We start from the raw sequence: 21470 nt of genomic DNA, 5'->3' as shown, positions 1-21470 counted from the left end.
GAGTCCGCAGGATGGCGAAACTGCTTTTTTTTTTTTTGCCTACCCGATGGTTTATGCATAGAAAGGTTACGAAAGACTTCACGTGCCTTCTATCTCTTTCGCTGCTTCAAGCGAAACTGTAATAAAATAGTTCGCGAAATTATGGACTTGTATTTGTGAATGCGCAACGAAGCTGCCACTATTCTTAGAATGGACGTTTCGCTTTCGTGTTATGACCATCTCCTCTGAAAGAGGGATCTATCAATTTTTTTTAAATAGTATTTAAGGCGATAACCTTCTGAGGTCTCCGCGGACACTTTTCGGTGCAGCCGAGTCGCAAATTTCCGAGTGTGCTTTTCCCGTGCAGCCGCCTTTGAGGCGCACGTGCAAAACGCAAGCAACCAGTTTGATCTACGAATATATTGGCGACAAAAAGTAATGAATTTCTTGATTACCTGGTAGCTGCGGCGCAGTGTTGTTGACGCGGCATTACCGTGTTAACGTGATCGACAGTTCGAGGGCTGTACAGGGTCCCGCTTCCGTTCGTGCGCTGTTGGAGTTCAAACGGGAAGTCGCCGCGGGATCCTGCTGCCGACATCGTATAGCCTGAGGGGTACACTGATATGTGGAGCACATGTGCCACAGGTCACGTGACGTCGCCGCAGACGGGATGCGCACGATGTAAAAGAAGCCACAGACTAAGCGGAAAGTTTATTGTAGTTTTTAGGAGCAGGTGCGACCGATTCATACGCGAAAATTTCGACATAAAGCGACTCCAGCTTCACAGCATACCGAGTTGTTGCGCGATTCTGTGCGTCAGAAGTGTTGTTCGCAATGCACCTCGTATGTAGGAGACTAGGACGGATATGGTCGCAATTGTTTTAAGCATATGCTTGTACATATACATTTAATTGAAGCATATACACTGAATTAGCCCGAAGGAACTTTAGGTGCATCCATTGTAAGGCTTCAGTAGTAATGCCTTTAGTGCACGAAAACTTAGCGCGAAAACTGAGCAATTTAGCAGGGCGGCTGACTGGTTTAGCTGGTGATCTATCACACTGAGTGAACTGCGAAAAAAGGTGGACGGGGACGTAGAATACGGTCCGTCTTTTCCGCCTTGTGCAATGGTCAAAAATCTTTCTTTGTATACTAGTGGTTCTGAAGGTTAACACCGGCTTTATAGAATGTGCGCGTGACGTGCTAAATTATTTTACCAACCTCACCCAGTGATAACATTTTAAATTCGTGTTAGCGACAACATTGTAGGCGCGATGTGTCGTTACCGCAAGACGAAAGTGGCGATTGGACACAAAGAGGCAAGCGACGATTTGTAAACCCTTATTCGGTGATTGATAAAGGAGGAAAGATGGTTTCATTGCGCCAATGGTTTGCCTGTTATCATCAATCGTCATTGATCGATGGGACTGAACCATGCCTGCCAGCGAGTACGGACTCCCGAAAATTCCCGATCCAGCTTTATGTGGCGCGTATTGAGCCACAAAAAGGCTGGATCGGGAATTTTTCAGCATGGTCTGCATTTTTCTCATCTACACTTTTGCTCTGAATACAATATTTAATGAAGTTGATTCATTAATATTAACTGTAATGATGTAGTTAGGTAAAATACAAGAAGATAGTCTGACTTGCTTCAAGCGACGGCAAACAACATAACATTTGTTCTGTCCAGCTACGCGGCACTTGCATATTTAAATTTTGGCCCAGGTCACTGAGGCACATGGTATACGAAAGGGTAGCCCGTCAACTGAGCAAAAAAAAAATAATTGTTCGTTTACGGTGTGTAAGAAATATAGATGCAATTCAATAACGTACGACAGAAATAAAAGTGACAAAATTTATAATCGCGCTAAGCAGCGCCTGTTGGATGATTTTTTGTTAGTAACACAATGAAGGCCAATGTTTAGCAACCGGGATGTAATCAGAGAGAGATGCAAATGAGAGAAAGGCAGGGAGTTTTAGCAGAGTCAAAGCCTCCGGTTTGCTAACCTGCATTATGAGGGAAGGGAAAGGGAAAGCAAAGACGGAAAGAAGAGCAGGGACAAAAAGAAAGGTGGGGAAAAAAAGGACGAGATCATTATAGTCTTTCAATAGGCCACTGCCACGTAAAAATGTCAACAAAGCCTTGACCGACTTTCGATGCGAGGACAGTTCATGTCGGCATTCCAAGACTGTCTGTGCTGAAAATGTCCTGTCGTCGAGGCGTGCCAACGCGGTCCCAGTTGCGCCAGCGAAAAACCAGAGGAAATGAGAAGCAAGTAAAAGCGAAAAGCTGAAGAGCGGTTAATTCTTCGGACTGAACAAGTGCTAGATCCTGATGGCGTAATGCCAATATTACTGAGCACTGGCTTGATAATGGTTGAGCGTCACCGGTAACGCTGCAACAGATCAGCGTCAAACGTCAACCGAGTTTCGCAGTTTACGTTACCGAGTCAGTCACTAACGCCTACGCCGCGTAGTTGGTTCATGCAGGACGCCTATTCGCAGCTGGCATGCCGCTCCTGGGCAATTTTCCCCTATTTCGCAATAATTTTGTGACCGTGACGTAGAGGCAATGGTGCGCTCCAGGTTGCACTTGTGACAGCTGATCGCGAGTTGACTCTGGTAGGTGACGCAAGGGAATGACGTACGCTAGCACAACAGAGCTCTTGGTTGGATGAAGCCAGCTGCATATTTTCTATCCCAATGCCACATTAACAAAAAGAAAAACAAAACAGAAAGAAAGAAGAAAAAATGAGAGAGAGAGAGAGAGAGAGAGAGAGAGAGAGAGAGAGAGAGAGAGAGAGAGAGAGAGCGCTGAGGGTTGCTTTATTGGCCGCGGCGTTTTGCTGCTGAGCATGATGTGTTGGTTTCGATTCTCGACCTTTTAGGCCACATGCCGGCGGGGTGTAATGCAAAAACACTCGTGTACCAAACATAGAGTACACGTTAAGTAAAACCGAGATGGCCAAAATTATTCCGGAGCTCTTCATCCACAATGACATCTCTCAAAGCACATGTGTACACGTCTGCCCGCATGTATAATGTGCACAAGGTTTTTCACAAGGAAGCGGTTTTCAATATAAAGAAGTGGCAAACAAGTGTAAAAATGAGATCACATGTATGACTGCCAAAATAATATATATATATATATATATATATATATATATATATATATATATATATATATATATATATATATATATATATATATATATATTGTCGTTGAGAGACGTTGGTGAACTCGCTCTAAACTACTCGAAGCTTCTGCAACACTACCGACTCAGCCGAAGAACGTATTATTGACCCCACAAGTGCCTGAGCAAAGACGAAGTCATCCTCTGCCGCCTGTAGACAAATACCTATGTACACGGAATAATCATGCACAGACTATTTTACGCAGTACTCGTACACATGGCCCCACTGCGACGTCCCAGACACCCTACAACACATGGTCCAGGATAGCCCACTGCGTGACACATCCGCAGACCTAACCTCGCAATCTCCACGAGACGACTCCATACAAGGGCGCCCCATAGGAGCTCAAGAAGAGCACTCCAACCCAATGCACGTCTGTACCACCACTGAAACGGGGGAGGCCAAGCGTTCCTCTTACGACCTGGACGACCAACGCAGTCTCGTTGCCGGGGGCAAGGAGGCATCCCAAGGCAGAGGGTTCCTGGAATAAGGAATCCTCCCACCTAGTGTGAACTGGGTCCTGAAACGGATTGCCGTTTCAGAAAACAAAAGTTCCTTTCTCTCTCTCTCTAACTGGGAGACAGGTTCACCACACGCCGCCAATTGCACCGAATCTCAGTTTCTTGTGAGGGCAAGATTAGGTATTGGGAACTTACACACACGTGTACGCAAATGGTGTCATGTTGTTAGTCAGCAAGTGTGTGCGCCGGTATACCGGGTGTCCCAGTTAACTTGGACCAAGATTAAAAAAACAGCAACAAAAAGAACCAAGAGCTCTAGAGAAATTGTGCTGACTGGATAGCAGCCGTAGTCGTGTGTACTTGCAGCCAGTATTTTTTTCGTAAGGAAGTACGAATGCGCCGTCTTTAATTAGAGAATGTTTTTAGTCATTGCTTGAATTGCAAACATATCGATTACAAAGTTGTAGGGCACCTCAAATAACCTCCTAATCAAGCATCTGTTTCGTGCTCAGCACTGCGCCGTTGGTTTTTCCGAGAAAAAACAAAATCGGGTGAAACATCAAAGATACGATACGCGTTCGCGCGCCGCTACTCAAGCGCTCCCAGGCGAACAGCCATGGATGCACTCCTTTGCTATGTATATTGTCACAGTCGGTAATGGCTGAACCAACAAGCATAGAGCAGCGATAATAATAAACTCTTATTCGTCGTTTCCAAGGCCGCCATCAGCGTCCTCTTCTTCCCCCATTACCGACTGTGACATCATCTATAGAGGCGGCAGCTCGATACAGGGCCTCACGTTACATGATGGTCGCGGCATCATGAGAACACGCCGCTGACGCATTGATAAGCGTAGCGGAGCCGTAGGGAAGAGGAAGGGGCGGGGGGGGGGGTGTGATTTCGAAGCCGGGAAACCATGACGGTGCACTTGAGAGTGTAATTTTGCACACTCATCTTGTTCTTCAGATAGGCGCGCGCGAAACGTACGTTTAATTTGTTCCCTTGAGCAATAGAAACAAGCCTTACGCAGGCTATGTCCATCTGAAGCCTTTTGGCGGGTCTGCACGGTCAGCATATGCTGTTGTCGATTACGTACATCATTTTTGCTTGACATGTCAGTGCGTATACATAATAACGGGAGATCTCAACGGTGCCGCGCCAGCGACCTGCTCTTCAAGAAGACAGTCATGCCCTGCACGAATGATCAGAAAACTAGAGTGATCCTGGCTCTGGGGGTGGCCCACGGCGACAAGGGGAAGGAAGCCAAGCTATTCAGGATGTGGCACTCTGGAGGACGACCTAGCCCGTCAACAATACTTAGAACGTACGAAGTCCTTTGCGAGACGGGTAGCTTCACAAGAAAGCGACACAGGGGTGTGACGGTAGTTCAAAAAGCGGAAACGGATGTTTTGGCATTCTTTGCTGCTAACCCTCACGGTAGTGTGCGCGACGCCAGTGCGGAGGTCGGAACCTCAAGGTCATCAGTGTGGAGGCTTTAGAAAAATAAAGTCATATGCACCCGTACCATGTACACCTACATCAAAACTTGAAGACAGCTTTTGAAAGCAGACCTTGCCAATTGGATTTTCACGAAGTGTGAAGAAGAACCGGACTTTCTCACTCGCGTGCTTTGGACGGATGAGGCTAATTTTTCCAGAAACGCCAAAAGGTAATTTTCACAACACTCACCACTGGAGTGATAGGAATCCCCACTTGCCGGCACAAATACGACACCAACACCGGTGGTCGTTCGATATGTGGTGCGGTGTTTTTCATGGCAACATCATCAGACCAATCCTTTTTGACAGCACACTAACGACGCAACGCTACAGTCAACGACATCCTTGAGGGCTCCGTGAACGACGTCTGTTGCAACATCCCATTGAGCGCCTTCGGAACATATGGTCTCAACACGACGGTGCTCCTGCGCATAGTATAGTAGTCAGACTCGAGCGCGGCTCGACAAGCTTTTTCCTGGATAGTGGATGGGGCGGCACGGACCTGTACCCTGGCCTGCAAGGTCACCGGACATGACACCGCTGGGCTTCTTCTTGTGGAGATATACGTGAAAGATCACGTGTGTAGCAGCGAAACTACCACACCGGACGCCTTAAAGGCAAAAATAAGCAAAGTCTGCCGCGAGATTCCAACATCGTTGGTCAAAACTGCCACAGCACAAGTGTTTGAAAGAAGCAAGCACTGTATTGCTTCAGGCGGTGACCTGTTTGAGTACGTGCGATAAATGGCAGTGGAAAAGAACCGCTCAAAACTGATGTAAAACTTGACTGCTTAACGCACCTTCATGATGTCACGCTATCTTTACATAAAAAAAAAGCTTGCGACAAAGATAGAAATAGGTAAAAAAACGGCTTTCTTTGCTTCTTTTCCGGAGTTCAAGAGACAGAAATCGTAAATGACTAAACCAGTTGCACCTTTGGAGGTTTCTTTGTGGGCGGCTGAAACGCCTTACGTCCTTTTAGTTTATTTTTTATTGAAATAAACTCCTGAATAGCTCTTTTCTGTTCTTCCTAGACCTGCCTTTCTTCTGTTTTCGTGCTCTTTAGTGCACTGTTTTTCAACATTGCTTGAATTTCTTTTGTAGCTTTTTTTAATGATACGCGAATGTTAAAGCTATACCGAGTGCCTCATGATCGAGTACAACATTCTTGCGTCCGCAGATGCTGACGCTTATCGCACCATCACACGCTAGTTAGGTCGCGAAACCTCTCGAGCCATCCTACATGACGAAGCCTTGTACGATGCGGCGATAAACGAATGCAGCCGTATATCTTTCAAAGATTGCTTGGAGGTGCTTGAGTAGCGACGCACGAGCGAGCATCTATTTTTTTGTCACGTATTTCGCAGTTTTTTCTTTTTTTTTTGAACAACCAGGCACACTTAAGCAGGAAAAAAATGCTTGATTTGGAGGTTATGTAAGTTGCCCTACAACTTTGTAATTGATATGTTTGCGATTCAAGCAATAATTAAAAAAGTTCACTAATTAAAACGATTCACTAAATTAATAACTCGTGATGAGAAAGATAGTGGCTGTCAGTACACACGACTGCCGCTATTATGCAGTTGGTATGATTTCTCTAGAGCTCTTGTTTTTTTTTGTTTTTTTTTAAATCTTGGTCCAAGTTAACTGGGACACCCTGTATAAGCCTCCCTTTCTGTCAAGCCGCTGGACCCAATTTGTGGCACTTGTGACACGATGGAGCCAAGCACAGAGTACCGCTTGCTATGGATGCGTCCTAGCGTATCCGCACAGCAAAACGTCTACCTGGTACACACGTTTTGAGTTCATTTCTTATTCATTTCTTATTCATTTACATTATCTTATTCAAGTTCCAACACTATCGCTTCATGTATATACTGGGCTTATGATGCTCTGTATAGTGTTAAGGACCGTTCACGCAGAACTTAGGGGGTAGCGTGAGCCTGGTGGTGTGGAGCTTAACCAGCATGGTGGTACCCAGGCAGCGAGGTAAGGCAATCCACGTAACGCGTAACAAAGAACCTTTAGTACATCGTTACGGAGCGGTCAGCTCTACAAGCTCCTCACAGAGAGTGACACCCAATCAAGCTTGCTCAAAAGCGGAAGCACTGAAATCTGTTGACGGGGGCGTGCTCTATAGAGTCCGGAACGCCCTCGCTCAAAAGAAGGAAAGAGTGAACGCTCTCCACGCTTGCGGCCGCCAGCTCAGCGGTTCCTCTAACCAGTGCGTCGGAACGGAACGAGAACCAAAACGAAAAAAAAAAGAAAAACCCAATATTTTGTTGCCCGAAACGAAAACGTAACCGAAATGTTATTTGTTGTTTTGTTTCGGATTGAAATCGAAATATTTTTGAACATTGCATGAGTTAATTACTACGAATACTGCATTTCTAAATGCGAGCGTTTTAATTCCCGAACGAATGCTGCTGAACTGGTAGCAGGAACACGGTCAAGCTGTGATGGAGCAGCTTTTTCTCCTGCCGCTTTCTTTTTTTCGCTGTGCGTTTATTGCATAAGATGAAAATAAAAATGGGATTGATTGATTGATTGATTGATTGATTGATTGATTGATTGATTGATTGATTGATTGATTGATTGATTGAACGCTGTTACACTTATCACTGGATCTTTCGAAGAGGCACATTCTGCCCACCGAAAAGTCATCATACGACAGCTTGCTGTTATACCTACTCAGGAGTAAAGTAACATAATTAATCTTTATGCACTCCAACGGAAGCACCACAGGAGGTAGCCCTTTAGTTATATATTTTTTTACAAACATTATCGTCTCTCTCTGTTCACGTCTGAAGAAAACCTCGCGGTCGATTTTAGTTGAACACGCCGCAACTATCCGCCAAGAGGCACCGCCCACGTCCATGTTGATTACAAAGGCGTCCGCCGTATGGCCGACCCCGTTGCCCAGCCTTGACCGCGAAGCTCTTCACCTGATTCCGCGTCGATGACGACAAAGTGAACGCGACACCACGAGTGTGCTGCTCGTGCAGCAACAGCTTTCGTTCTCGGCTCCCCGTGGCTCAACAAACGAGCCATCATGTCATACGCGCTCAGAGGTTCTCGTATGAAACGCCACAATTCAACGTCACAAAAGAGAAAACAAGAAAAGAAAGGAAGAAAAAAGCCCGACTACAATTCCGGCACAGTCTATGAACTCTGGCGCCAGAAGAACTCGCATGTCCCAAGCGCTTCGTATGCTCAGCGAATACAGTGTCATTGCAGTCGGTGTTTGCAATAGCACAACGAGAACGCGTCCGATTTCGTTTCTGAAGCGGCTGCAGAACAGCGACCGTTTTAACAATGTGTGCACATACAGTTTTACAAAGGTGTCATGGAGCTCGAAATTTCGCCCTCCCATTGAACACGTGCGCATGCTCAGGTTGAACAAAAAAATTACACGCTCAAGGCAATCATGCGGAATCTACATTGTCTACGTACTTTCGGTGTATCGCTGAAAACGGCGCCTTGCGAAGACTAAACACTACGCTGTTATTCGGGCCGAAATGGGTTATGGGATGAACTATGTGACATTGGAAAGGCACAAAAGGCTCGGCATACACATTTCACAATTTCCTTAGCCGAAACGATCACATAGGAGAAAATATACATTGAACTTATAAACGTTGCATTGACGCAATCAGCGCGCACGTTGTTTCGACATAAAATTGAAGGAATGGAAGCTTGGATTCATCTTACTGCTAATAAACAATCTGTTTCTTCAAAGTGACTTAAGCGCTTCAGCTATGATTTCTTAGAAATAAACGGTTGGTGAACAAAGGAATTAATTACCCAGTTCAGCCCGGAGCCAACGTTTTCCCCAAGTATGTGCAGTTGACAAGTGCCAGGGACTTGTCTTTGGGAATTGTCAACGAGTCACATTCAGCCCCGAAGAACGCTTCAATGGCACACGCGGTCTATGAAAGATATGGATGCAGAGGGATCCGGATTTTGATCCCCGGTTTAATTAACATGCACCAGAACTTCTGGGCACGAGCGTGTTACAAATATAGTTATGACGGGTCACCACCGTCGCCTACCGCGACTGAAAAAACCACCAGCCATTGGCTTCAAATAAAAGTTTTTTCCGTCCATCTATCAGCCGGAGGATACATCCTTAAACAAGAGCCAGGCCTCCACTTGGCGTCGCCTGCAAACCAACTCGTTCCCAAGCCCGGTGTCGTGCAGCCTCTACTACCCGAGTCAGTACTCCAGCCAGTGTAAGCTATGTAAAGCCAGGGCTAATCTTAATCACATTCTGTGGGAATGCCCACAGGCTCCCTCCGAGGGAAGAATAAAGTCTTTAGAACAATGGGAGACCTTATTACTCAGCTCCGATCCGGAGATTCAACTGAAGACCGTCCGACTGGCCGAAACCACCGCTAGGGTCCAAGAACTCCTGGCCGTCGTCTAGGTGGGAAGTACATCTGTTGGACAGCAGCAGCAGCAGCAAACGACTTTATTGGGGTCCTGAGGAGCTAAGCGGGGGCCTGCAGGTCCCTACCCAGCCGCTGGCTAGTCCCATGTCGGAACATCTGTTGGACAAATAAAGTTTTGCAATCCAATCCGTCCATCCATCCCGTAGTCCTTGTCATTGTCGCCGGTGTCCGCCGGCGACCATCGCAGGAATCCCAAAATGCTTTGCAAAGAGTTTATAAAGAAATAAATATCAAAAGAACCGTGGCACCTCTCGGGGTTTCGAACCTTCCGGCCCGCCAAATAAGAAGAATTGAGCCTCCAATAATAGAATATTGGAATGCTTTGCCTGGGGATGGTAATTTATTGCCATTGACCATTTATTTATCTGCAGATGATACGTGACGTTTTCTCCACAACTGCAATAGCTCTAGCCGGCGCTTCTGTACGTAAAAGAGCTTGAAAAATTTTGACAGTCGCTTTAGCATACGCCAAAGAGAGTGAAGGCGAAAGCCTGCGGGCTTGAGAGACATCAATTAAATTATCGCCTTTGACGAAGATATAGGTCCTCCTCTGGGAACGTTGGCTAGACTTTCTGAGGCACCTTAACACTGTCTATAACCTTTATACCACATTAAATTACCCGACATTGTCATTCGAATGCGTTGCTACTTACTACTTGTTTTTTCCCATCAAAAGTCGTAGGTTTCAGTGTCTTAATTGACGCTACACTAATTAACCATGCCATAATTAACTTCGCCCGAACTAACACCAAAGTTCATTGGTTTGACTACCACCAAAGTTCGTGGGTTCGAGTGCTTAACTTTATATTAGTTTACTGTGCTTTAATTATTTCGCCTTAATACCAAACGCCGTGGGCTCTACTTTCACATAAGCTCGAGGTTTCGACTCACACCGAAGGTCATGCGTTCGAGTGCGTGACATAACTCTATCTTAACTTTGCCTTTCTACTCGCCGTGGTTGCTCTGTGGCTATGGTGTTGGGCTGCTGAGCACGAGGTCGCGGGATCGAATCCCGGCCACGGCGGCCGCATTTCGATGGGAGCGAAATGCGAAAACACCCGTGTGCTTAGATTTAGGTGCACGTTAAAGAACCCCAGGTGGTCAAAATTTCCGGAGTCCTCCACTACGGCGTGCCTCATAATCAGAAAGTGGTTTTGGCACGTAAAACCCCAAATATTATTATTAACTTTGCCTTTCTTTTTTTACATGATGAGCGGCATCGGAGCGAGCTGTGGAAGAAGACGACGACGGGTGCGAGAGCAGTGGCACGAGCGAGTGTCTGCGCGAGGAGAGCTCACGTGACTCTCTGTACCGCACGCTGCGTTTTCCAGACCATCGGGGGTATGATGCTATGTCCAGACTACGTTCGTAAGGCGCCGATGTTTCGTAACATGCGTAAGCGGAAGCGCAACAAGCGTATGCGTCTAGTTCAGACTGCGAACGTAAAGGTACCAACGTGCGCAATTCACGCAAAAATCGTGGGTGAGAGTGTTAAAGGGTCGGCAACATTTACGACTGTGATACTACGACCGTTGCGACGCAGCCAATGACCGATAAGCTTTCAGTTTTCAACAACCGGTGACGAAACTTCCGTCTGCAGACAGCTCCGGGCGCAGGAAGTGCCATTCCGCCATTCCGTGCGCACGATTAGGTTGGCTGTGTTCGTGAAAATTTGTGCAGTGCGCCTTGCGAGACTGTTTTCAGTTCATCTGGTTTATCCGCCGAGGAAATCGATGGCCACAGATGCGTGCTCCGAACTTCGATGAGTGGTCTCACTAGGTTTTCAAGGAAGCGGAACTGCTGGGGCGACATGCGCATGAAATTATGAAACATCACAGCGTCACCAACTCGGAGCGTGGCGAAAAGGTTGTGAAAAACGCCGTCCACGGCCCTGTCGAGAAATACTTGCCGCTCCCAAACCCTACTGCGTCGCCTTCGTCGTCTTTGTGCGATTGAATACATGACTATAAGTTTGTTTTGAGCGTGAATTTCTTCGATCTCGGCCAGCGCTCGCATGTTGACAGGAGCCATATTGGACCGCTGGTGACCCCGATTCTGCAGCTCCAAATTTGATTGGCCTGTTGTAAAAGCCGTAATTTACGCAGCAGTAAATGTGAACAAAGGAGCCGGCTTGAGCAATATAATAAGGCTTTCGCCTTGAGTACACTGCGCCTGAGGGGCGTGAGGCCGCCGCGAGCTGCGATAAGCGCCTGACGCCAACGTGTACAGCCTATCCATAAGCTAGCCCCGAGGCACGATAGTTTAAATGGAGCCAGCAGTAAGAAGCCAAAGGTAGGATGGGAGGAAGAAAAAGCAGCGTCTGTCCCCATTGCCGGGAAGCGCCACTTCCACAAATGAAGACGCCTATATGCCGTCACCAAATAAAGTTATCTTTCTTTTTACATAAAGATGAGACTACTCGCGCGCGTCTTCGAACGTTTATTCCAACCGATAGCGCACGAAACAAATGAAAGACACATACTGCGCATGATTGCGATAGCTGTCGTGTCACTGTTGCGCATCGTGGGCGAAACAAACGAAATAATGTATTCAATTAAACTCTGGGGTCTTACGTGCCGAATTAGACCACTATCTGATTACGAGGCAAGCCGTAGCTGGGGACTCCGCGTTGATATCGCCTAACTGAGAGTCCTTGACGTGACGTATACGCCAGTGTTTTTTGCATTTCGCCTTCATCGAAATGCGGCCGCCATGGCAGGCACCGTGCTCAGCACCATAGCCATTGAGCCACCACGGAAGGCGTCTTTCCAAACTTGGGCGTTACGACGAAAATGTCCCAGTCGTGCGACTGTTTTCGTGCATTTCATTGCGTGAAGCGTTTAACTCATTTGGACAAGTTATGCGATAAGAAACACGTGCGTGCTGCACTCAAACATCACAGCATTTACTGACGTTGAATTCTGCTTTAGCGGAATGTTTGAGAGAAAGAATGCCAACGCTAGCGCGCTTCTACTCAGCGATTAAGTAAACGCGGAGACATATGTTGCACGGGGTCCTGCGCTGTCTCAATTCTCACCGATTTACGACGTTCAAGCAGCGGTCGGTATTTAAGTACTGCAGATTGATCGGACAAGAGTGGCTTGCCGACGAGAAAAAAAGCGATGGAACTGCGTAAGCAGTAGCAGCAATAAATGCGGCTAAGCCTATCAGTTCTTGCGTGGCAAATGACGGTGTACACAGTCTATAGGACTGGCATGCTTATACCAGCATAGACTTTATGATCGCAGCAGATGCAGACAGCCAACCCTTATGTCGTTTGTATATGTTCTACGTTAATTACTTAAGGTAATTGCTTTCGATATTATGGCGAGCCGCACATTATAGAACGAAATTTATCTGCCTTTTACGCCCAGTCGCTATGTTGGGATCGTAACCTTACTTACATGAAAGAAATGAGCATCCGTGTTGACAATGTTATACGCGGCCTACAAGCCAATGTCGTACGTGATACTTTGGGCATCTGCGGCATGTTGTTAACGACACTTATGCCGTAACGTTTTGAAAGGCCGCAATGTGCTAAGCATTAGATCAGCAAGACTCAGTTCCCGTGCCCAGACGCGGCAAACTTCGCGGTGCATTTCCTGAACATCTTGACGTCCAGTATGTGGGACCCACAAAAACGGCGGCCAGTGCTACAGACGCCTCTCTGTTCGGTCCGGTTCCAGTTTACTCCACAGGCAAAAGACGTTACCTGACAATCCCGTTGGTCGCTTTGCGGTGTGGCATCTTGGTCTTTTCTAGCCGACTTCTTTCACAACTAGATAAGTGGGAAGTTCTTCAATCAGCTTTTTCGCTCACAGCACGCTGTTCCGGATTCGAAGGTGGCCGAGCACAAACTGCGCACGAAACTCCAGGATGGAAATCCTGCCCTTTTTACGAGCACGGGCGGCACTCGCTAAAAACAAAGAAAGAGAAATAAAGGCAGCAGCGTTGAGCCTTGGTCGCAGCGCTGTTTGCACCGCAGCACTTCTGCACACGTGACGTAAAATTCACCGCCGTCTGTACGCGTCACGCTGTGCGACAGCATGTCACAAGTACCTAAATATATCACCGCTGGGAGACTGACGTGTCCCATTAAAGATGTGGCAAATATACGCGACACATGAGCATGTAAAATGAAAGGTAGAGCCGTACAACCGATAACTGTCCGCCGGCATCCGTCGACATTGAACATCTGTGCAGCCGGCCATGTGTAATTACACTCCGAGAAGGATTGCAGATAAGCTCTACGTTTATGTATCAACATTCAGGGGTTTAGATGCGTTTAATGTAATGGACAGCAACAAGAAAAAAAAAGAAATGCGCTGGCAAAAGAGGTATTTCAACGTAAAAACACTTGTGCGTAGCCCTTAAAAAGAACGTTTCATGGCAAATGGTAGCAAACAAGACCTCTATCGAAAATTGTTGATAAGTCCCCTGCCGAAAAAAATTTGTTGTGTTTGTCAACGGAGACTTACTCAAATACCGATACAGGGGCCAGAGACGCTTATCCTCTACTATGTATTTCACACATACACACATTATAAGAAGTCAACAGACAAAGACACCAAGGACAACATAAGGGACATTACTTGTAATTACTAACTGAATTATATAAATGATAAATTAATGAAAACGAAGGTGGATGAAAATCAACTGGCCGTAGGTGGGATATGAACCCACGTCTTCGCATTACGCGTGCGATGCTCTTACCAATCGAGCTACCGTCCACTTTCAGGGGTATTTACGCTTTGGTACTCGAACGCTTTGGTGTTGCTGGCCAGCGCCACCACTCACGTGACGGCAACTGGTCAATAAGCCCACACATGCTTCCTGAAGGCATCAACGTGTGTGTGTGTGTGTGTGTGTGTGTGTGTGTGTGTGTGCGCGTGCGTGCGTGCGTGTGTGTGTGTGCGTGCGTGCGTGTGTGTGTGTGTGTGTGTGTGTGTGTGTGTGTGTGTGTGTGTGTGTGTGTGTGTGTGTGTGTGTGTGTGTGTGTGTGTGTGTGTGTGTGTGTGTGTGTAGTGCATTAGCTCATGTCAAAGTAAACGAAAATTACCGTGACTGCAAAGTTGTGCGAGCATACAGTGGTTCTATAACGGGAGTACAAAGTTGTACGTACATGCACCGGCATAATGAAAAAGAAAAGAAACGTATACTATTAACCTAACTGTACACTATTCACAGCCAACTATGTATCTTGAAAGAATAATAAACTGAAACTGAAGCACAAACAATCGTGTCTGCAAGGGAGGAAAGAAGACGTAGCCAATGGAATGTTGGGGAGAGGGGTGACATGTTAACAAGGAGCATGCGAGGGGTCGAAGCTGCCAGGAGAGTGCTTCTTTTGTTCTTTGTTCGAAGTCGCTGCAACTTTTCTGCGACCTTGAAGACGGTCAATACACCCCCTCCTGGTTATAAGACACCTGTACTATGACCTCCACTGACCTCGGAGTTGAACGAACTGTGTTCCATTGCATTCTTTGCACAAGCGGTATCCGTTGTGTCTGCGGCCAAGGTGTATTTTTTATATAAGGTCTATGCGTGTGTGAAAAATAAAACATAAATGAAAAACGATATGACCAGGTGAACTAATAAACTTGAACATAAACCAGGACGAGAAGAATTTATAGTAAGTGATGCGGAAATATACATTCACTTCATAAACCTGCCATATAATATATGTGATATATATCGTTAGGAAATGCCTAAGGCAACCAGGAAAATTATTCAATGGTGCACCAAACTGGGGGGGGGGGGAGGGGATGTTTCGGCCGTACAATCAAGTGACAAAATAAAAGAGAAAAGTAGGGAACCATGGCAGCTAGAAATGTACGTGCGTACATTTTGACATCATACCGACCAAAAGTGATAGGGATGAATGTATATCTAGAATAACAATATGGGGCCACGAAACGTTTGAGGAGTTAGCAAACTAAAAGGTTCGAAAGGAGAGTTTGCCAGCAATTTGCGTTGATTCCACAAGTCACCGCATTAAATTTATGATTCATATACGATTCTCGGAGCTCTCTTTCGTGGTGGGAACGAAACCCTGTTGAAGGATGATTGCGGTGATATATATATATATATATATATATATATATATATATATATATATATTCATAACCATAATTTCGCAATATCATATGGGTGTATGGGGGAGGGGGGGAGAACGACTTTTCGTATACAAAGGAAGAGGGAGAGAATGTTGAATGGTATGTGGAGAGAAAAACACAGAATTTTACATAATAACTGAAGCCGGTACGAGGGCTGATACTTTAACTATAACTTCTTGAGGAGCGGCATAACTTAGAAGCCATCGCGTCAGGCCTGTCATTCGTGTAGTCGGTCCGAACCCGGAACGCGTATCCCCTTTTAACTGAATTGAGAGGCTGACTACTATTAAAGCCAGCAATCACAATGAGCAGTTTATTTTTTTCCAGACATTAGTCAGCAAAGCCGTCGTATACGGTGTAGCATATATCATTGAATGAGTCGCGAGCAACCGTTGATGAACGTGCGCAGCTGGCTTTGCGAAAGGCGAGTACGCGGGCACGTACACGTTGAGGGCTTGCACGGAAAATATTTTGCGTTGAAACTGTCCTCAGCGAGGGAGTGAAAGGAAATACTTTACGAGGACGATGTTACTGTATTTTGACGTTTCCTACACAGCGCCCGTCGTTTTGAAGCGATTTATGTCGGTTGCGCGGCATCGCTGAGCGCCAGACTTATGTTACAGACTTTTGTTACACGAAAACAAGCTTCAGTTGCAGCCGGGCGCGGAAGAACCTGTGCGCTCGGTCCACTATACAGTGCACGGAACTGGTTGCGCTTGGAAAGATTACGACTCCCTTTGCACGTTTGTTGCTGCTCGTCGAATGTCACCGTCTTCATTCGTCTGAGGTATTAGACCGGCTCACTTTTTGCGACACATGGCGTCCGAGTATATGCATGCGCGCGCCATTTTAGCTCGATCTGAGCGCTTCCAGATCAAAGCGGCTACGCGTAGTTGTGTGAAACGCTACGTTGTTTCAGCGTTTACATATGTTGCTACGACTTGGAACGTTCTCGCTATGACTTCGGGCCCGCCGGCCTTCAGGCGTGATAGATGTACAGTCCGCGCAGCCCGTACTGGGTGCACATGTCAGACGTCATGCCCTCCGATGTCTCTACTGTTAGGACAATCACCTCGCCCAAGAATAGTTTGCTCGAGCTGTCACTGCTCAGTTGACTTGTCGGCTCAAACGACGTGGATGGATTAAATCGCACAAGCTAAAGTTTGCAGTCTAACGGGAAGCTCGACTTAACAGTGACCCCGATGACAAGATTATTTCTACATTGAGAAAACATCGAAAATCATTTTCAATGTTTCATTGATTACTATGCTGTTGTGTGCTGTTTGTTACGTCAAGCAGGCAAAAAGAAAATGTTACTCAGTTGGCTGGAGCTTACATTTTTATTAGAAGCACATAGTCCAAGATCTATAGGTACTGCAGTGTTTTTAATTTTTTTTCCAGAACCTTTTATATTTTACATTAGCATTTTCGTCTGACAACTCAGAGTTTTCGTCCTGAACACCAATGAGGGAATTTTGACATTTGGAGCGTTTTTCTAGGTAAGAATATGCGCATGCCATGTTCACTGACTTCGGTAAACAAATCAACCTGTTCATCAACATCAGCTGTCCCATCTACGAACGACCAGTCAGCGTTTGCAAGATAATGGCACATGCCAACGTGGTAAAATTCCAAGGTAAAATTTGAAGCTGCACTTCGTGTTGTTGTGTACAACTACTACTACGACTACTACTACTACTACTACTACTGCTACTGCTACTACTACTACTACTACTACTACTACTACTACTACTACTACTACTACTACTACTACTACTACTACTACTACTACTACTAATAATAATAATAATAATAATAATAATAATAACAATAATAATAACTTTTTATTGCAGACACCTGTTTGCGGACTGGACACGGCTCGACAGCTTTGGTGCTGAGCGCGGCATTAAAATCTGTTCACTGTAAGATGTGCGCAGTGTTATAGGCGTAGGCGTTCAGAGAGGCTATAGTTGATCTCGGACAACATAGTGATGCTGGCACAGCCTTTTGTCGTCAAGGCAGGTTCTCGTTGTAGAATGTCCCGACAGAGGCCACGCGTTCAACCTGTTCATCGTAGCGGAAGGTGACTGCCTCTGCGTGCGTGCATTCGGGCCAGTGACGCAGAATGTGATCCATGGTTTCGGCACTGTTCTCAACCGAAGCACGCGGAATGTTTTTGACAAGTTGCAATGCGTGCCGTCACAAAAAAAAAAAAAAATGCAGTGGCGCTGCAAGCATCAGAGTTTGTGTGAGCAAAAGAAATGACGACATTAAGTGGAACACCCAAACAAGTGAAAGGGCATAAAAGATACTATTACGGCAAACTTCACTTGCGCGAGTTTTTCTGGAGCGATAAGACATACTTTGGAGGGAGAGAGATAACATCTTTTATGCGAGAAAGGTCGGCTGGAGGAGCTTCGTCTTTGGCCTGCTGCTGTGCGTAGAGTAAAAGGGGAAATGAAAGAATATGAAAGGGCGAGAGTGCAAATGACGACGAATTTAGAAGCTGCACGCTCGGCGGACATATTCAGGACGCCGCGGACCCGCTACGGTCTCTCAATCGCTGTGACGTTCGGCTATTGAGCACGACATGCCGGTTTCATTTCCAGACTTCGGTAGCTGCATTCTAACGAGGGCGGAATGCAAAATCGCTAGTGTGTTAAGATTAAGGCGAGCGCCTCAAGTAATCTCAGGCGGCTAAAGGTAATCCGAAGCCCTCCTCTACAGCGTATACCTCATAGCCAATGCACCGCGCAGCTTTTAGAGGACAAATCTCAACGACTCAATCTCGGGATCTTTCCATTGTGTCGATGCACAATGGAGCAGGACGAATCAAGTTCGGCAGTTGGTCATTTGAATTCGCTTGGCGGACCGTCTCAGTGAGAAGGTGAGAGATTCAGGCGAAAAAAAAAAAAGAAAGGAGAAAATACGTCGCGTCTGCACTAAGAAAACAGACACCGCTAAAGAAAGAAAAAAAGAACATAGGAACACTAACCTCTCCGTGCGGCAGTCCACGTTGGGCCGTTCACGCATTTTGGCTCTGACGAATAGATCGGCTTGGGAGCGGTTTGTGTATAGGCCGGTCGGTCGGTCAGTCGCGGGCAACAGAAGCGAACTGGTGTTGTCACCGACGGCAACCGCTGCTGCGCGTAACAAAAGGCCAAGGACACTTCCCGCAGCGAACGCGCGCTTTTCACGGGCCGTCCTTCAGGACTTAACGCGCCAATTAATTAGCAGCCGAAAACAGCTGCGCGGTCCACACGCCGGCTGGCCTTCTCCCCCGTGGGTCATGTTGCAACGGCGCAAATGGAGTCCCTCTCAAAACAATGGCGACGAGTTCCGTTTCCTGCGATGACGAGCATCTCTCGCGCACGGGGGCAAGGACTATACGGCCTCCCGTCTTTCTTTCCCCCGCCAGCTAAATAATGGCACTGACAACGGCGGCGTTGTTTGTCCCGGCGAACTGACCGCGCCGCACCACGTATAACTACCGTTGCGGGTCTCGGTCGCACCGATTCCGCGCAGTCGTGCATCGCCGACGAAAGGCGAGGTGCCACGCGATCCGTGTTATGGATCCCCAGAGAAGAAGAGTGCGGCGACGACGAGGAAAAGGCTCGCGGAAGTCGCATTATTCCCTGCTCTGTAACCGCAGAGCGACGTCATCCCGGGAGACACGGATTTCCGCGGATTTCACCGGTGCGCGACGTATACGTCCGGCGGAAAAAAAAAAAAGACAAACCTGACTAACATGCGAAGTAACGAGACGGATGCTGCCTGGCACTTGAGCGTCGAGGCGGGGCCGTCCAGGAGACGCGTGACTATGTAGTGACTTACGATCGTTGAGCGGTTTGGGGCTTGCTTGGAAGTTTGGTGCAGCGGTATAACACTCTGCAACGCGAACGTGGCGCAGGCGAATACCGTACACGACAACGGGGGGGCTATATACTATTTCGTTATCGGAAGTATCCCGTTATTTATTTATTTATTTATTTATTTATTTATTTATTCATTTACCTCACAGGCTCCCGAAGGAGTATTGCGTGAGGGGAGGATACAAGGAATTACCAAAAAAAGGAGTAAGAAGAAATTATACATTGTTAGCGAGTAAACATGAAAGAACAAATATCTAACAATATAAATAACGGGATAAATGAAACAAACGACTGTGTGAAGTAAAAAAAAAAGTACCAAGAAATTATACAAATGGTAGGAGGTGAAGGTGGAAGAACAAGTCTGTAATAGTGTTAAAGCAATTCAAAACAAACATTCAACCAAAACAAAAAGAAAAACCTATACAACTTCGCTACAAGTATTTGCTTAGGTGCGCAGTATGGTTTAGTTGTGACGAATTATGGAAATAATATGCATAAGCGTGCTTTGAAGGATACTGGGTCAAGAATGTCAACTATGTCATTTGGTAGGTTATTCCAATGTTGAATGGCACGTGGTAACGCGGAAGAATTGAAAGCATTTGTTCGGCCAAAGATACGCTGGAAACTGAGATGATTATGTAAACGCCGAGATGTACGAGATGGACGAGTGAGCGGCAGAGTGGACGGGTGCGTGCTATGGATTATCTTGTGAAATAGACCATCCTATAGATGCGCTGCATCTATAGGATGCAGCGCATGCTGATGCGTGGACAGCAGAATCAGGGGTTGGATTAAAGAGAAAACCCAGAGGCAGGGATGCACAAGCGAGAAAACATCAAAAGGCAGTCGTCGCGATCGCCTTTACGTGGCAGCTTTATTATTGGCATTCGGCGCTAGGGCGGCTTTGATCGGTTTAACGCATCGGTAAGCCCTCTTGAATTTCCTTCTAAAAGGTAACCGAAGATTGCAGCCCCAGTTCCTGAAAAGGGGAACAAAGAGAACAAGGAAGAAGGCCACGTGACCTCCCTAGGGCGGATTTCTAAAGCGAAGCTTTCTATGCATACTCTCTTGTGGATTTCGCTGACCGCGGCTGCTGCTGTTTTGCCGAATTCAGTACTTCATACACAGAACAGCACTAATGTAACGAACCGGTTTATATATATAACCCCATCAGTACCACCCCTACGGATGTGCCAGTGGCTCGTCCCGTTCTGTACGGAATTACGCAATGAAACAGCAAATTGCACTATCCAGGACTGGACGATTGCAACGATTGTAATGGCATCATTGGAATCAGACATATGCTGGCGGGGTGGCCCGCGACTCTCCCCATTATCGTTGAAGAATGGACACAGTGGGAGAAAAGGATTCAAAGCCCATTGTTTCAGGACTAACTAAGGGCCGTCCAGAAGGCCCATGATGTCGCTGAAAGGCTTGGCCTGACAGTACCAACGTGGGAGCGGCCCGCCTTGGCTTAAGAAGTCGAGCCTCCGGACCTCATTACGATAAAAGTTTTCACACACACACACCATGAAAACCATGCGCTTGGCTGGTTAATTTTATTTGTTGATCACAGTACGGCTTTTGTTTTAGCGTATATTGGATATGGCCTCGTCGACTGTCCATTATACAGCGATCCGGAAGCATTTCAAAAGGCATATAATACGGCAAATGAGCTTTATCACGAGACGAAGCCGACTTCAATATTACGAAGTGTTTTACTTTTCCGCCGTGATCGCTGTGAAAAAAAAAAAATTATCGTGTTATCGCTCTTTCGCAAACGCGCGTATTGTGGTGGAAAGTTCCCTGAACGTTGCTGCCATTTCTACGTACAGCGAGATACAGGTCCGTTTAAACAGGTTGTTTGAACGACGCGAATAGTGTTCGCTTGCATTTGA

General features: G+C 46.5%; 1 protein-coding gene across 3 annotated transcripts in view; it reads right to left on the bottom strand.

Moving 5' to 3' along the window:
• The window catches only part of LOC135921272 (organic cation transporter protein-like), an 84395-nt gene extending 65596 nt beyond the window's left edge, over positions 1-18799 (bottom strand). The window contains exon 1 of one of the 3 annotated variants that reach the window (XM_065455587.2): positions 18696-18799. In XM_065455587.2, coding sequence (XP_065311659.1) covers positions 18696-18733 — 38 coding nt within the window. In that variant the 5' untranslated portion in view covers positions 18734-18799. Of the gene's footprint in view, positions 1-434; positions 593-13296; positions 13571-18695 lie in introns of those variants that run through there. The other 2 variants (XM_065455588.1, XM_065455586.1) reach the window with 2 other exon arrangements.
• Between the last annotated feature and the right edge of the window lie 2671 nt (positions 18800-21470).

The sequence above is a fragment of the Dermacentor albipictus genome, chromosome 5 (genome assembly GCF_038994185.2).
Source record: "Dermacentor albipictus isolate Rhodes 1998 colony chromosome 5, USDA_Dalb.pri_finalv2, whole genome shotgun sequence".
NCBI classification, from domain to species: Eukaryota; Metazoa; Arthropoda; class Arachnida; order Ixodida; family Ixodidae; genus Dermacentor; species Dermacentor albipictus.
The sequence above is the reverse complement of the archived record's forward strand: the minus strand, read 5'-3'. Positions and strand labels throughout refer to the sequence as shown.